This window comes from Salvia splendens, chromosome 14 (genome assembly GCF_004379255.2).
Source record: "Salvia splendens isolate huo1 chromosome 14, SspV2, whole genome shotgun sequence".
NCBI classification, from domain to species: Eukaryota; Viridiplantae; Streptophyta; class Magnoliopsida; order Lamiales; family Lamiaceae; genus Salvia; species Salvia splendens.
The window spans coordinates 26,632,002-26,648,839 of NC_056045.1; the positions used below are offsets into that span (position 1 = coordinate 26,632,002).

At 36.2% G+C, this 16,838-nt stretch overlaps 1 protein-coding gene, 1 long non-coding RNA gene and 1 pseudogene across 2 annotated transcripts; 1 reads left to right on the top strand and 2 right to left on the bottom strand.

The window, feature by feature from the left end:
- Positions 1-208: 208 nt before the first annotated feature.
- On the bottom strand, positions 209-3,726 carry LOC121765695 (annotated as a pseudogene).
- A 2,394-nt stretch (positions 3,727-6,120) lies between these two features.
- LOC121764754 lies at positions 6,121-8,002 on the top strand. The gene is made up of 2 exons (XR_006042619.1): positions 6,121-6,712; positions 7,828-8,002. It is a non-coding gene; the product is annotated as an uncharacterized LOC121764754 (long non-coding RNA).
- A 4,184-nt stretch (positions 8,003-12,186) lies between these two features.
- LOC121765785 (DEAD-box ATP-dependent RNA helicase 10-like) lies at positions 12,187-16,260 on the bottom strand. The gene is made up of 11 exons (XM_042162013.1): positions 15,826-16,260; positions 15,670-15,732; positions 15,127-15,201; positions 14,725-14,844; positions 14,539-14,580; positions 14,382-14,456; positions 13,941-14,087; positions 13,727-13,864; positions 13,211-13,322; positions 13,048-13,136; positions 12,187-12,502 (listed from the first exon to the last, which is right to left on the bottom strand). Exons 1-11 carry the CDS (start codon positions 16,186-16,188, stop codon positions 12,365-12,367), a joined length of 1,362 nt encoding a protein of 453 aa, XP_042017947.1. The 5' UTR covers positions 16,189-16,260; the 3' UTR covers positions 12,187-12,364.
- Between the last annotated feature and the right edge of the window lie 578 nt (positions 16,261-16,838).

The following is a 16,838-nucleotide window of genomic DNA, read 5'->3' on the forward strand; positions in this document are numbered from 1 at the left end:
CGACGGAGTAGTTTTTATAATTTAAGGGTGCAATTTTTAATTTCTAGTATTTTAAATTATGTATTTTTTATTTTTTTTAGGATTTTAATTATGTATTTTTTTATTTTCTTAGGATTTTAATTATGTATTTTTTTTGTTTTTTAGGATTTTAAATTATAATTTTTTTTATTTAATAAAGTGTGTTTTTATTAATTGAATTTGTTGAAAATAAAAATAAAAAATGAAATTGAATAAATAGTTACGGGATGAGATGGTTAAGAGATGAAAGGATACATGTGTTGTCTCTTAATTAAGAGATATGATAAAAAGTGTCGTGGGGCCCATGAATAGTGAAGGGATGAGACGGTTAAGAGAGACGGACGTGGATGACCTCCATGTATCCTTTCCTTTTTCTGCTCACGTTGAATTTCTTCTGACAATGTCGGTTTGTATTTTTAGATCTGCAAGAAAACCGCTGTTTTTGGGTGCATAAATGTGCTTTAATTTAGAAAATGTTTGCAGTATTAATAAAAGTCACTGGGTCAATATCTCGGAATATAATGTCGAAATGTTAATAAAATAACTGCAAAATTAAGAAAAAGACTTTAACTTCAACTGATTATCACTCTTAATAATCCAAACAATCACAAACCAAGCATTCAAACCGGTAGAGATGTGAAATATTTCAGGTTCTATACATTGCAATATCAAAATTTTGCTACACATTGTGATGTAAATCAAAAGAATTAATTTAACACAACCAATTCCAGTGTGAAAAAAAAACAAGGATGTTAATCACAACAACTGACCTTAAGATCTTGGTCAGGAAGGCATTGCTATAAAAGAAAATCAGGAATGACTGGTGCTTGAGCTTCCACTGCTTTATCCGCCCTGTGCCGCGACCTGTGCTTACCATGCACCCCACTATCACTTTTATGCTCGTCTTTGCGATCATGTTCTTTATCCTTGCCTGAGGTTCGACGTCTCCTCTCTTTACCATGCCCATTGTGTTTGCTACCTCCCAAACCAGCTTTACTATGCTAATGTTTGAATCCTCGGTCACCCTTCTTGACTTTGGTGGTTTTCTTCTCGATGATGATGATGTTGTGGCTTCATCACCTAGAAGCACTTCATTGACAGCATCGGATATTAGATCTGCCTTGATCCTAGTTCTATTTGTCACGACATTAGTTACTTCCCCATCATCAAACTTCACAACCACGGGCCTAGGCTTGGATTGAATAGGCTTTTTCCCAGTGACAAGTGATTTCTCTGTTAACTTCGCAAGATCTTCATCCTCAACAATAGCCTTACCATAGGGGTCATGAGCAGGTGGGTAGTCATTGGACACCGTCACTGCATTTCCCGGAGAAAGGTAATATAAACCGTGTCTCTTCCTATGCTCTGCAAGTAACGATGTTGATTCAGTTGATAGTTCAGACTCTTCCTTATCCTGGCATTCTGCGCTATTAGAGACTTCTGCAAATTGAGGTCTGACGAGCGAAAATGAAGTTAATACTGGCAATTTAATATCGCCACAGATTTCTTCCAAATCATCAAGATTTTCCTTGAGCACCAACCCATTAGGTATGGGTACCTTTTCTTGTGCATTAACTGAGACTGGACCAAGATCTTCTGAGCATGAATCGAAAATCAGCTTTACTGTTTCAGAAGCTTTTAGTTCTCTGTTAGTTTGATCTCCTTCACTATCGTTGAGAGAACCAAGGATCATTGGTTTTATCAGTTTAATCAATCCAAGGACATTGGTAGATCTCTCCAGCACTTCTACTTCATTACTCCCAGCTAAAGGTCCCAAATTAATTTCAACAAGATTGACTAGAGCCAATAGAGATTCTTGAGTAAGATGATGTGTTACCGAAGAAGCTGATGGTGCCTGCCCATTGGTAGCAATCATATTATGATCATCCACTTCAACATCAGATACTAGTTCTGAATCTGTCAATGTAGAGGGAATTAAGGATTCCTCTCCATTTAGCTTCAGATACGAGTGAACACAGAACATCAACACCTTGAATGCAGAGTGTATGTATATGGCTCTCACAGATGGACTAAGGAGACTAGTCCGTGGCTGTAACAGTGCTTCCATGATCTCAAACGGATTTCTTGAAAGCTTGATATACTCTCCTGAAACCCAGGCAGCAGCAGACAGAACCGCATGCATAAACGGATTACCAAGTAATGCTGGATCAATAACCAGCTCACGAGCAACGTGAACAAGCTGAGATCTAGCATCTTTAACTCTCATGCCAATATCAATAAGTTGGGTTGCTATTTCATCCCCCTTCTGACAATGTGGAACCCTTGCCATCTCCCCAAGAAACAACACATACCAATCAAAATAAAAAATCACCTCATAATAATTCCTACCACAAGTCAATAAGATGAATCCCAATATCTCGTTACAGAACTCTGGGTCAGACTTTAGTGCATGACTGATCAAAATCCTACAAATTTCCATCACATTATCCTCAGAGACCATACACATGACAAGCCTCAAGGCCTCAAGCCTAATATTCAAATCGGAATCACTCAAGGCTTTAACCACCAAATCCTTGTTCTCCACAACTGCCAAAATATCCTTCTTTGCAACGATAGCAAGCGCTTGAAGGCCTAGATACTTGAGATTTGGATCATCTTCCGAAAGAAACTCCCGTACCTTACTCACTGCTAGCTTCACTGCCGAATCATGCTCACTCAAACTAGTCAAGATTGTCCTCACACACTCAAACACTAACGACTTAGCTCCCATCGTCTTCATGATCTCACAGATAGGCTCCACCACTCGCTTACCCAACCTCGGCTCCAGAGGAGCCAATTTTGTGAAAATCTTTAGCACTTTGATCAGAACCCAATTATTCTTGCAGTCTACCAAAATCTTGTAAAATTCAGGCGCCAACGGCAAATATGATCTAGGTTCATTTTCAGTGAGCTCACAAAACAACCCTACAACAGCAGACAAAATCCCCAAATCCGAATTCTCTAGGTTTTCCACAACTCTCTTAAAACAAACACGCACCGCATCAGGATAACATTCGAAAACCCTCAAAACAGTAGCGATCGCTTTCTTTCTCACAGTAACCTTACTACTAATTAGCAGAGTAAACAGCTCGGGCGTCAAATCACGCGCCAAATCGGTGTTACAAATCGAGGAGAGAGTAGAGAGGGCGAGACTCACATCGTGGACATTCGGCGAGGAGAGATCCTTGCGCAGCTGGTGAGTGAGGAGGAGGAGGACGTCGGTGGTGGCGGGGTTGAAGGCGAGGGCGGCGGAGAGGTAGGCGGTGCGCTTGTGGGAGTGGGCGGAGGAGGAGGAGAGCTCGACGGAGTGGAAGGCGGCCCACGACATGTCGAGGCCGTGGAGGGAGTGGAGGTAGGTGAGTTTCTGGAGGGCGGCGGCCTTGGTGTGGGGGTCGGTGGATTTGATCTCGCGGCGGATCTCGTCGATCGCTTTGGCGACGAAGGCGGTCTCCGTTCCCGGCGGAGAGAGGCGGAGGGCTTTGATTAGGTCGTCGATTGAGCGCTGGAAGAGGGAGTCCATCAGTGAAGGACCCGTCATTGGATCGATTCTGCGATTGGATTTGTCGAAATTCATGCGACGAACCGAATGAACTCGCGTGAAATTTAGGAGAGAGAAAATGGTGGATTTGGGGGAAAGTGTGAAACTGGAATTGGGGCGAAGGTAAGGGGGATGGGATCCCCTGCGGTGGCATTTTTTGCACAGCAGGGTGTGCGGTTAACCATTGATTTTTTACATGAAAAATAATAATATAAGTAAAGGAATATAATTTGTGGTGTAGATCACCACAGCTGCACAGCACCCTCTGCCGTGGCATTTTGCACAGCAGGGGATCCCATCCAAGGTAAAGAGGCCGGCTGACTGGGACATTTAGGCGATACTTTAATATTAATATATTATTTTAAAAAAATATTAATATATTAATATTCAAGTATCGTTTATTGACTGAAATATTAATTTTACTAGTATACCTATTTTAAAATTCTTTAATTATAAAAAGTTGAATAAAAAACATTTCTTGTATGTCACAAAATTAAGTGATAATATTAAAGGTTAAATTATATTTAGAAATTCATAAAAAATATATATTAAAAATATTCATAAAAAATATGAGTATATGATAAGTTTATTAAAAATATATACCCTCATGTATTGAGGTTATTTTCGTCCAGAAAAACTTGGAAATAATAAAAATGTACTTAGAATTATATTAACTCATAGTTGACGGACCTAAAATGATATTTTCAAAGTTCACGAACCTAAAATGATACTTTGTCAAAGTTTATGGACCAAAAAAGATGTTCCCTCTAAAAAGAATCATTAATTTTAGAGCATCCACAATAGGGTCAGATATCCCGGCGGACAAGCCGACGAACATCCCAAAAATACCTCCTCCCACGTCATAAAGACATCACACTGCACAATAGCGACATCCCGAGAGACAAGCACAATAATAAAAATTCACAAATTCACAAATTAACAATTACGGAATTAAAATTTTGTCACGAATACGGGAAAAATGCAACCATTTTATTTCAAAAAAAAGCATACATATTTAAATTTTAAAAAATACATAGTTCACCAAAAAAAATCATCCCTAACCACCTCATGCAATAATGTCTAAGCTCCTTGCCGCTAGGACAAATGCTCTGGACAAGTACATGTTATGCCTTGAATCGGTATAGTTTGTCGCGACGCCCCCTTGCCCGGCCCGACAGTATGATATGTTTTTATTTTAGGCCTTCATTTTTGAAGATAATACATGCGTTAGAGTTTTTAAAAAAATTATATATCTAGAATTTACAACGAGCCGTATATATAGAGTTTTTTTTAAAAAAAATCAGAAATTTGGGACGTCCGCCGTGTCGCCGCAATAGCGGACGTCACGACGGACGTCCGCGCACACCTGCGTCCACCTCAATCGACGCAATAGCGGACGTCCGCCGGGAAATCCGCTATTGCGGATGCTCTTACTACGAGTTTTGTTTTCATCTGTTGCCTATTAATTATCGACTTTTATTTTTGTATCATAAATAGTAAGTAAGACTTACATTCGACTAATTTATTTCATTCACATTTTAAAAAAGTGATATGCCTATTAGTCCTTAAGTTTGGGATTGTGATACCACTGACACGAATACAATTTTTTCGGACTAACACACCTTCAAGCCCTAAAAGGACACTTTTGTCAAATGCATGAACAATAATACATGGCTGACTCTTCCCAAATCTGCTTATAGTATATCTTCTTCAATTCCCTCCTCTTTTATCTTCTTCACTATCTAATCATGAATGCATGGATCAATACACTCGGCTAGGAGTTCGATGTTCCAGGTCTCGACACACTTCTTCACGCCCTATTGATAATGGAAGAAAATATCATTTCCAATACTAGAGAGAAATAGAGAAAATATCATATATAATGCTTAGATATGAAAGTCCAAAATACCTTTCATGCCTTGGAGGCATTTTTTGTGCAAAATTGTGATGAATAGTGAAAAAGTACAATGAATATAATTACACCTTAGTTCAGTGACTGCACGTAATATTTTTAAAGTCAAGGATAATTTGCGTGAGAAAAACATAGTTCATGGATCAATTGCGTAGTTCACTCTTTTTAAAAAGAGTAAACTAAACAAACAGTCTTTGATCTTTCAGAAATAAACAAAATAGTCTATGAAGAATTTTTATAGCATTTTTAGTACTTCTGAACGAAAATAACCCTAAATGACAATTTTTTGATTGTCAATTTAGGGCATTTTTGATTGAGCATTTTTTTTACTTCGACCCCAAAACTAGTGTAGTATGACAATTTTATGGACTTTCCATCCAAATAGTATTTAAATACTCCATCTGTCTACAAAAAATAGACTATATTTGTCATTTTTTATTGTCCACGAAAAATAGACCAAGTTTGAAAATGACCCCACATTTGCTACCTAACACAATAAAACACTACTGATAATATGGACCCCACATTCCACTTACACTACTTCTCTTTTATTTTTTTTCCTTCTTTCTTACTTTACCAATTCCACATTAAAACATGTGTCATTCACAATGAGGTCAATTTTTCATGGATGGAGGGAGTGTAACGGCCCGAATAAAATTAAAAAAATTAATTAGTTCAAATGCGTCGGAAGTCGTAAATAAATTAAATTCTAGAAGTGTGTAGATGGTTTCTTATTATGTGAATTATTTGTTTGTGTGGTGTTTATTATCAGAAATAGAGAAAGAATAAAAGAAAAGAAGGAAATGAAATAGAGAATAAGAAAAAGAGGAGGTTGGAAGGGTGAAAGATTTTTATCTCTACTCCCTTCTAGAACCCACGTAACAAAAAAATCATCTCCCACCCCCATTCTACATTTTTTTTCACTCTCTTTTGCACAAAGGCACACACTCTAGTACGCAAGGTGAGAACTCTCCCTTCGGACGATTCGCTGCTCCTCCGGCGACAGCGAGGAAGCTCCCCTCATCTCCTCCCTGTCTGGATACCTCTCTACTCACCTACACTCATCACCATCTCTCTCCGCTGAATTGTCGTCGTTGTCGACTGCTCGGCAGTTTCCGTCGCCGGTTTTCGACAATATTAGAGTAGACTTGTCTTCCCTTTGAGTAATCCTGGCCTGAGGGATAGCACGGGCAAGGAGAAGGCGAATGAGTAAAGTGATCTAGTACGACATTTTGGATTTTAAGGTAGGGTATTCACAACCTATTAACTTATTGCTCTTAATAGAGATGATATTATACTCTGCATATGGTTTTTATTAAATGTAATTTTTATATATGGGAAAATGTTCGATAATGAGTGGAAGTTGTTAATGTACTATGGTTAAAATTGTTAGAAATAAGTGTTGATATATGTGTACTCTGAATAAATCAGTTATTATATGGTGTTGAATAATTATGCATTATATGATATCAATTTGGGTATGACTTTAAATGCTAGTGTATTGTTTAATATGAAAAATATGAATGAATGTGTTTATGTCTCGTGCTTGAGTATGTTCTGTGAGTACAATTGTCATGTCAGGACGGCAGTGCTGCATCATCTGAGATCGCTAGCGTTCTGGAAAACCGAAGCGGGATCATTCTGTTATCTGAATATCTGTCTGCACCCTAAAGGGGTGATCTGATCTTCTGTCTGCACCCTAAATGGGTGATATGAATATCTGTCTGCATCCTAAATGGGTGATCTGAATATCTGTCTGCACCCTAAATGGGTGATCTGAATATCTGTCTGCACCCTAAATGGGTGATCTGAATATCTGTCTGAAATACATGTCTGCACCCTAAAGGGGTGATCTGATCTTCTGTCTGCACCCTAAATGGGTGATCTGAATATCTTTCTGAAATATCTGTCCGCACCCTAAAAGGGTGATCCGATCTTCTGTCGGGATCATTCTGTTATCTAAATATCTGTCTGCATCCTAAACGGGTGATCCGATCTTCTGTCTGCACCCTGAATAGGTGATTTGTGCGGAGTTCCTTGAGGACAAAAATCTGCTTATGTTTCTGATCTGTTCTGAGTACCCCGCTCTGTCACTAAGCACTTAATGGGGATATATGTGTTATGATTAGTGATTGTGTAAAACCTCTGTTATAACTCTGATATATTTGGTACACGGGATCAGGTTTCGTTATACGTGTTTTGGATATGTGGAAGGTTGATGATATGTATATGTGTTGGTGTGTAGATATTAGTGTAAATGAATAGGTTGCATAATGTTTACTCAACTCCGGAAATTAGACTCTAATGTTGAGTATACTACTGGGCTTGTTGAAGCTCATTCTTTTCTTTCCCCCTGCAGATTAGGTGATCAGACTAGCTCTTTTGCTGTACAGCTGCTCAAGTCGGGTCACTAGCCAAGCTTTTGCGTTGGGTAAATCTTTTGGATTTGATAAATGTGGCATGTAGTAGGAGTGTAATGTACCTTGGACGTTATATTACTTCATAAACTTTTGCTAAGCATGTATATTTTGTGAGTAGTGTCCAGGTTGTGTGTATGTATATATATATATATATATATATATAGACTTTTGGAGACAGGTTTATGGTTTAATTCTAGACGTTATATAGCAGTTTCTCCGTTTGCCAAGGAAAAAAAATATAATTTATCTATAAACAAAAAAAAATTATGGACTTATATGACATCACTTATTCGATTATTAAATTGAATGGGGTAAGGGATGTTACATGTTTTGGTATCAGAGCCTAGGTTTAGCCGATTCTAGGACTAAACAAGGTCTGATTTGTATGGTTATATGCCACATAAGAGCTTGTTGTGTTTACGCTAGTGACCTGACGCAGCTGTTATATATTGGGTACTTGTTTCTGTACTTTTGGGCATAGAGATTGAGAAATTGTGTTGAAAAATATGAGAGAGAAATAGAGTAGGAAAGATAAAAAAGAGAATAAAGTAGATGGTGGAATAAGTAACAATGATTGGATGTTTTGTTTTTTGTTAAAAAAAGAAAATTACTCTATTTAATTGAGACATCCTAAAAAGGAATACGACTCAACTTAGTTGGTACGGAAGAAGTATATTAAACAAGAGTTGTTATATACTTGCCTTCATATTAACACGAAAACTCCAGGATATAGTCACTTTCATCAGACTATTTCTTAACCTAATTGCAATAGCAATGCTTTGGCCAAATTTACGAGCATGACAAACAAGTGGATGCTCACTTATATGATATTCATTAACGGCATGATAAAAGAATGACTAATTTGATTGAAGAGCATCTCCAACAATTCTGACCTTCCTCGAGATAATATTCATAATGAATGAACAAAATTATTCATATTTTTGTCATTCACATAACATGCACTATTTTCTATGCACGGACATTTTTCTTATATTTCTAATTTTGTTGTTGGATATATATAAAATTGCAATATGATTTTATCTTATCATATTAACGAGAAATAAATTGAAATATGCCCATAAGGTTTATCGACTCTACTTACGACTTTAATAATTTTAACCCAAATCGGTGGTTTTGACCAAAAAATTGGAAAACAAAAAAATGTGGAAAATCGTTATATACCCTTATAAAAACCGGTAAAAATTGTAGAAACCGGCTAAAAAGACAAATATGGATATGAACCATAGATTACTAGCTAAAAAACTTCTAAATGTATTGTTAAGTCGGTTTATCTATACTTATCTTATGTTACTAAACTAAAAACATATCAAATTTGAGTGGATTTGTTGATTACATTTAGTATCCGCTTATTATTGGACTGGTGTGTTACTTTATATATGCTTTCTTAGGCGACTAAAATCGAGTGGTCAACGAACAACACTATGCACACATGGGATTGCAGGATTTTGCTGTGTCTCTGATATTGCACGTACTGTGTCTCTGATATTGCACGAGTACAACGACAAGGGCCTCTCAGCTTTCGTGGATTGGCAAAAGAAAGGCATCGTCACCCCCGTGAGAAATCAAAGGAATTGTGGTTTATGCTGGGCCATCACAACAGCTGGTGCGATTGAAGGATATATCAGCTGTTGAAGGAGCATATAAGATCAAAAAAGGTAGGTTCTCTGTTCCGGAGCTTTTAGACAGTTGCAAATAGAGTCGAAAAAATGATTTTGGTGATTCATACCCAACACTTGGTTACATATTTTTGAACAATATACACCTGAAGAAGGATTATCCATATCGGGCCAAGCCAAAAGGTAAACAAGTTATGCTCTAAATAATAGTATTGATGAGGTTGTTAGTCTACGGTCTACCCTCCGCCACAACTACAACTACAACATCGGCCACAACTACGACTACAACATCGGACGTGCATGCGTCGATGAGATAATGCTACAAAGGACTGTTGCGAAACAACCTATTTGTTGTGCTATAGATTCAAAAGGCTTGAATTATATTACAACCATGCGGTCGAGTAACATAAATTTGAAGACGGTTACGATTACTGGATCATGAAAAACTCTTGGGGGACGTACTGGGGAATAGATGGGTATGTGCATATAGTACAAAATCTAGGGATCTCCGGGATCAACTTTGATGCATGTTACCATCTCATACTTTATCCTAATTTGGATCTTTATATCTGTTATGCTACTTTGGTTTGTCATCTAACTCTTCTATGCTACTTTGACTGCCATCTAACTCCACCATGCAAGATTCTATAAGTGAATTCATCTGTTCCTCAACATTTTCTTTTTTCTGAACCAGATATGCCATGTCATTTTGTGAATTTTGTAATTCTTCCTCAAGCGATTGAACTATTACAAAAAAATAGCAATATGATTATGTCTTATTGTTTTAACAAGAAATAAATTGAATATATCCATTAGGTTTATCGACTCTACCTATGATTTCAACAATTTTAACCAAAATCGGTGTTTTGACCCAAAATCTTGGAAAACTAAAAAATTGATAAAACAAATGTGGAGTATCGTTGAATGCCTATGTAAAAACCGGCTTAAAAAGATGGTTATGAACATGAACCATCGATTACCAATTAAAAATAAAACTTTCTAATATATTGTCGGGTCGATTACTCTTATACTAATCTAACTCCTATAAACATACTTATAAAGTTTGATTGGATTTATTGATTACATTAAGTATCCGCTTATTATTGGATTGATGTGTTACTTTATAAAATAGAAATATGCATGAGAGGTTTATCGGTTCTACTAGTCCGATTGAGATTTCAACATTTAAACCAAAAAACACTATTGAGCCAAAATCCTAAAAAACTACTCTCCCCGTCCTGCATTAACAGTCACACTTGCATTTTTACACTCGTTTTGTAAAAATGATAAATAGTTAAAGTCGAGAAATAGTAAAATAAGATAGAGAATAAGGTAGAGAACATTATTCTTTATTCTCTCTCTTACTTTACTATTTTTCTACTTTAACTATTTATTATCATTTTTACAAAACGAGTGTAAAAATGCAAGTGTGACTGTTAATGCGGGACAGAGGGAGTATAAAAAATGTGTATGGAAAATCGTTGAATGTCTCCGAAAAAACTGGTGAAAATAGTAGAAGCGGCTAAAAATGTCGGTTATGAACAAGAACCATTAATTAGTAGTTCAAAAGAAAAACTCCCAAATATGTTGTTGGGTCGATAGTTATACTTATCTTCAACAATCATTGATCTAACACTTGAAGACTAAGTAAAATATGAGAGGATTAGTGGTTGCTTTTAATATTTGTTTATGAGTGGATTGGTTATGTTACTTTTATTATATGTTTGTTGTTTACAGTGGTGGATTATTATATACTTACATCGTTGTTTGTATTGTTCCACTTTTATCAGATGCCCCGAAGGGATAGTCATACGATATGCTCCTCTATATATATTGCATTAAAAAAATTACTCTCTCTGTCCTCCATTATTTGTCCACTTTTCCCTATTTTCGTTTGTTTCCCATTGATTGTCCACTTTCACTTTTTACCGTAAATAGTAAGTAGGTCTCACATTCCACTAAATCATTATACTCACATTTTATTATAAAACTAATGTATAAAAGTAGGACTCATATTCCACTAACTTTTCTTTACATTTCTTAAAACTCGTGTTAGAACCAAAGTGGACAATCATTAGAGGATAGAGGGAGTACATTATTCAATTTGGCAGAAAAATTGAAAATTAGATACTCAAAACAACTATAGTTGGATGTGGTTTGAGATTGAAAGCGTTGCATCGTGTATAAGTAGGACCTTCACGTAGAAATAAAGATTGATGGATGTAGCCAAAAATGCTCGTGTGAGAAAAACGAGGTAACCATATCTAAAAATGAAGACTCTTCAAACATATTGGTAACTAAACACCTGAGATGAAGTAGAACACTTGGTATGAAACTCACATATGTTGAAACTAGGTGACAACATTAACAAAAAAAACTTGGTATGAGACTAACATATGTTAGAACTGGTTGACAGCTTGCTTGAAGGAATAGGATAAGCTTCGTTGTTCATTGCAAATTCCGACAGCAAAAGGACCACCCTTGGTCAGAAGGCATATATATAGGCAGAATTGTGCTCGTAGCCATTGATCTTGCACGGTTTTACCATACAAATACATCCATTCTCAAATTAAACCGATTCTTTGGGTTTTAAGTTTCACCACCAGCAGTAATCATCGTTGTAGAAGTTGTGTACTACTCTACTGAGTGAAAATGGTCAGGTGGTAATGAAAATTTTTCTTCAACAAATACGTTTACCTTTTGGAAACAACTTAACATACATAGTTATAATCCTTAACACTATAGTCCTAAAACAAAATTAATTTTAAAAAGAAAACACTCATGAGCCAAATCGCATGAATTTCCCCGCAAAATACAAAATTTAATACAAATTCCTCTATCATCTTCTGCCTTTCTTTCCTGGTTTTCCTTTACCACCAGATTTTCCTTTATTTTGGTTCAGGTATTTACTCATGTCTTCTTCACCATCATCGTCGCCTCCTCTTCTCCGCTTATTGCCCCCAGCTTCCTTCATTTTCTGCACAATAACTCAGCAGATCCGAATTTTCGATTATTACACATCAAACAGCAAAAAATGATATTCTGTCAACTAGAAAGTTCACATAACATAGTAGCACAAGGCCAAAACTCACAATGACACAAGAATCCTAATCAATAACAAAGTTCACATGTTTAAAGATGAAATTTGAAAAGCTGATGACAAATAACATATGCTATAAAAGATGCCTGCGTAATACCAGTTCACCAACTAATAACATCTACGGTTATTGACAAACTTCGGCAAAAACAAGCAATTCTTTTGGAGTATTTGCGAAAACATAGAAAATAGTAGTGCTCATGAGTTACGTCGTTTGATCTGTCTCGTCCAAAAAATTCTACTTTGATAAAATATAAATGCTATGGTGATAGAATATACTGGCTTATCCCATATGATGGTGAGGTGCAATGTAACATTATATCAAGAAAAGAACATGAGACAAATAGAAACACTGTATCTATATACTAAACTTGACAAAAAACCTAAGGCTAAAATGTGGCATGTTTCAGGAAAGAATATAGTACCATTTGAGATATTCTCTTCGCCTCTGCAACACGCTCCAATAGTAACAAAACCTCTTCCTGCTCGGCAGGGTACTCCGGCAGTTTTTTACCTGATGCAGAAATATGTTATACAAGATATTATTGGCCCACCTCTTTTATCACAGTTATGTCAATTGATCCTTACCTATAAGCTTCTCTATCTGAAAGTACCATTCCACCTCATATTGATTCACAATGGATATGGCAACCCCTGAACGTCCAGCACGAGCAGTTCTTCCTACCCGATGTATGTAATCCTGCAACCATAACATAGCAAGCAAATGATATCTATTAGTATTATTATTATTATTATTGAAATGCAGCAAGAGCCAAAGATGACCTTATCATCAACAAAAATTCCCCATATTTCACCACCAAGGTTACTCGAAATCAAAGTCAAGAGATGGAGAAATGAGGAAAAGAACAAGACTTCAATATGTTTCCATATAAAAAAAGTCCAATCATCGGACTCCAGCCCCTATAATGAATATTCATGGTAATAAATCATTACACATGCTTACATGCACATTCATTCATATTCAAAGAGATCGTTGCTAGCAAACTACCAAGTAGAAATGCCTTGAAAATTGAAATAAATATGTACTATTGTCTATTAAAATAGGGAAGTGGTACAATCGACAGAAAAAACTGGTAAGCTGACCTTTGAGTTTGTTGGGATGTCATAGTTAATAACCACATCCACCGACGGAATATCCAGTCCTCTGCTAGCAACATCAGTGCAGATAAGAATGTTGCATTCTCCAGCCTTGAACTTATTTAAGGCTCCAAGCCTTTTCGACTACAGAAAAGTAACATCACAGAAATAGGATGAGTTACAAGTATCATAACTGATTTTGAACAATCTACAATACTACCTGTGTCATGTGGCCATTAATCGGGATAGCTTTGAAGCCAAGATTACGAAGAATATATGCCAAGAGTGTAGTTGCATCACATGTTCGAGTAAAAACCATGGATGTGCTTCCCGTCAACTCGGTCAATATATATACAAGATAGCATTCCTAAAAGAAGATAAGGGAAAATCAGAATAAAAGAACAACATGAAATGTAGAGTAAGAACATATTTACAGTAACGTCATTGAACGCCAAACCCCCAATTTAAACAACAATTAGGTGGAATCTTTCTTTTTTGAGGTGCAACCAGGTCTTTTCCAAATCCTAATCAACTAACCTACTAAAATTGTCAAATATTATTTGAGGTACTAATTTTATTTCAGAGGAGCAAGCACATGATACAACTCAATAGCATTGTGTGCATCATTAGATATTAGAGCATGATCCACTGCATCACAAACCTTGTACTTTGCAGGAACAAAGGAATACTGTTGCTTCAATGTATCAACAGTTGAATATTTGGATGCAGCTTCAATCTGTGATCAAGCAGAAAATGATTACATAAAAAACAAAAGAAAATTCTATTAAATTGAGGTAAAAAGAACTGCAGAGCAATACCTTTACAGGATTTTTCAGACAAGCTCTTTGTAGCTTTTTCACCTGATAAATAAGGGAACAATACATCATGTAACTTTCATTTACTAGTTACATCTGAAAAAACTCTTGTATGACAATTAATTAATTAATGCATAATGAATTACTAATATACTACATTCACAGTGAATCAGAGCTCAATTCAAGTACCTTATTGGTCATTGTAGCAGAAAACAAAAACGTCCTCCTTTCGCGAGGAATTTCACACAATATTTGATCGAGCGATTTCTCAAAATCCTCATTGAGCAATCTATCTGCTTCATCTAGTACCTGCGATATTTTTTAGAGTAGAATCTCTTTGCATTATGCATAGTTGTTGATAACATAAAACTTCAACATTATTAACATCATACTACACACATACAGGAACAGAAGCAAAGTCGTTTCTTCAATGCATAAAGTTCATCTGTTTAAGTATCTAAGTGGCTTTTTAGCTGTTCAAGATCTATCTCTACCATGTGACACAGTCAGCTGACAGACACACAAAGACATGCAAGCCCAAAGAAATCAAAAGCATTTTCAAGGTCAAACCAACATCAAAGAAATTCTTACCAAGTATTTCAGTGTACGTAGAGAGAATCCTTTTGTGTTAGAAAGATGATCGATTAAACGTCCAGGCGTAGCCGCCTACAAGATATTTGACAGAAACACGAGTTTAGAAGTGTTATAACAAATTTAACACCAAATATCACATTATCTCCACATACAACGTAAATCAAATCAAGTGGCAAAGAAAGAAACATGGTTAATCATACAACAAGTCATTATCTCATATCAGTTCAGAGCTGTATTGTCCAACAGGAAAAAAAAAGGTCTTCACACATTATATTAGCAATACAATTTAATCATCAGTGCAGCCTCCCAAAATTTCCATACTTCATGCCTTGAGAAACTATTGCTATTGCCTATTAGTGATAATGGATGAAGAACCCCAAACATATACAGTGATCAAAGGAAGCTCTACCAAACCATATAACACAATCTACTAATTTAGAACTAGTAATCATAACGCAATCAAGTTCAAAAAATACAGAATGGACTATGCCTAGTGTACAATAAAAGCACAACAAAATTCAATCCGCAGCAGCAACTTACAACAATGTGCGGCCGCTTTCCAAGGGCAATACTCTGCTGTACTTGGTCCACACCTCCGACTAGCTGCATCGAAACATCCCAAAACAACTCAATCATCATAAATAAACACTGAAACTAATACTGTAAAAAAATATTTATCCTCCCAAAATATCTCACCACAGCACATTTGAGGCCAATTCCAGCACCCAATGCTTCAAACTGCTCGGCTATTTGAATGGCTAGCTCGCGAGTTGGTGACAGCACGCAAGCAAAGAACGCCTGCGGAGCTTCGAGAAGCGATTGTATGATTGGAATCGCGAAGGCGCCGGTTTTGCCCGACCCGGTTTGGGCGAGCCCGATTACATCTTTCCCTTCTAAAGCAAGAGGAATAGCCTCACACTGTATTTTAGTAGGGTTTTTCCAACCGAGAGCTTCGCAGGCCTCTATTAATTGATCGTTTACTCCCAAATCTTTGAAGGTTTTCTCCACAGATTCTTCTTCCTCCTCCATAATAGGAAGCTTAGCAGTTTCTCCTCCCATTACCAAAATCGAATTGCAGATAAGGCGGCTGCGATGAAATACTGACCAAAATTTCTCTCCAATGCTGCTGCAATCGACACCAAAACGGGTTTAACTGATTTAAATGGGCCGACCTTAAATAGGCCACGGGTTAAGTTTAGGGAATAATGGGCCGAGCTGAATTAATCTAATTTAATTGATTTAATGAATTAATTTGGTTAGTTTTATTTACTAGTATATGGCTTGATAGGCTTCATAAATTCAATTATGATTAATAATCTTTTATACTGTAATTCAATCTTCTTAAGTTTGCGTAATTTTTTATTCAATAAATTAATATTTCTTATTTATATTTCAATAAAAAAATATCATTATAATATCTGAGTTTATACGAAATCAATTTTTATAAAGTACTATGAGGTTAACGTACAATTTGGATAAAACATAAAATACGATTCAAACAGATTTATAAGTACGTGAAATATTGGAGTAAAATTATTTTTTATGTAGTTAATAATAAAAACTAATTTTAAGTTTCATGTACAATGGTTAAAAATAATCTTAGATATTAGTCTGTTATAAACGTATTCGAATTAGCTTATGACTTATAATTCTTGGCACGGTTTAGGAAATTAAATTATTTTTGTTGTTTATTTTAAACTACTATGATT

Bases quoted from the DNA above. Each gene is read 5' to 3' on its own strand.
- LOC121765785 (XM_042162013.1), bottom strand. From the start codon at position 16,188: ATGGGAGGAGAAACTGCTAAGCTTCCTATTATGGAGGAGGAAGAAGAA. The intron at 14,845-15,126 runs GTAAGAATTTCT...AAAATATCGCAG, and splicing joins TACGTACACTGAAATACTTG to GTACTAGATGAAGCAGATAG. The intron at 13,865-13,940 runs GTAGTATTGTAG...ACTTTTCTGTAG, and splicing joins TTAATGGCCACATGACACAG to TCGAAAAGGCTTGGAGCCTT.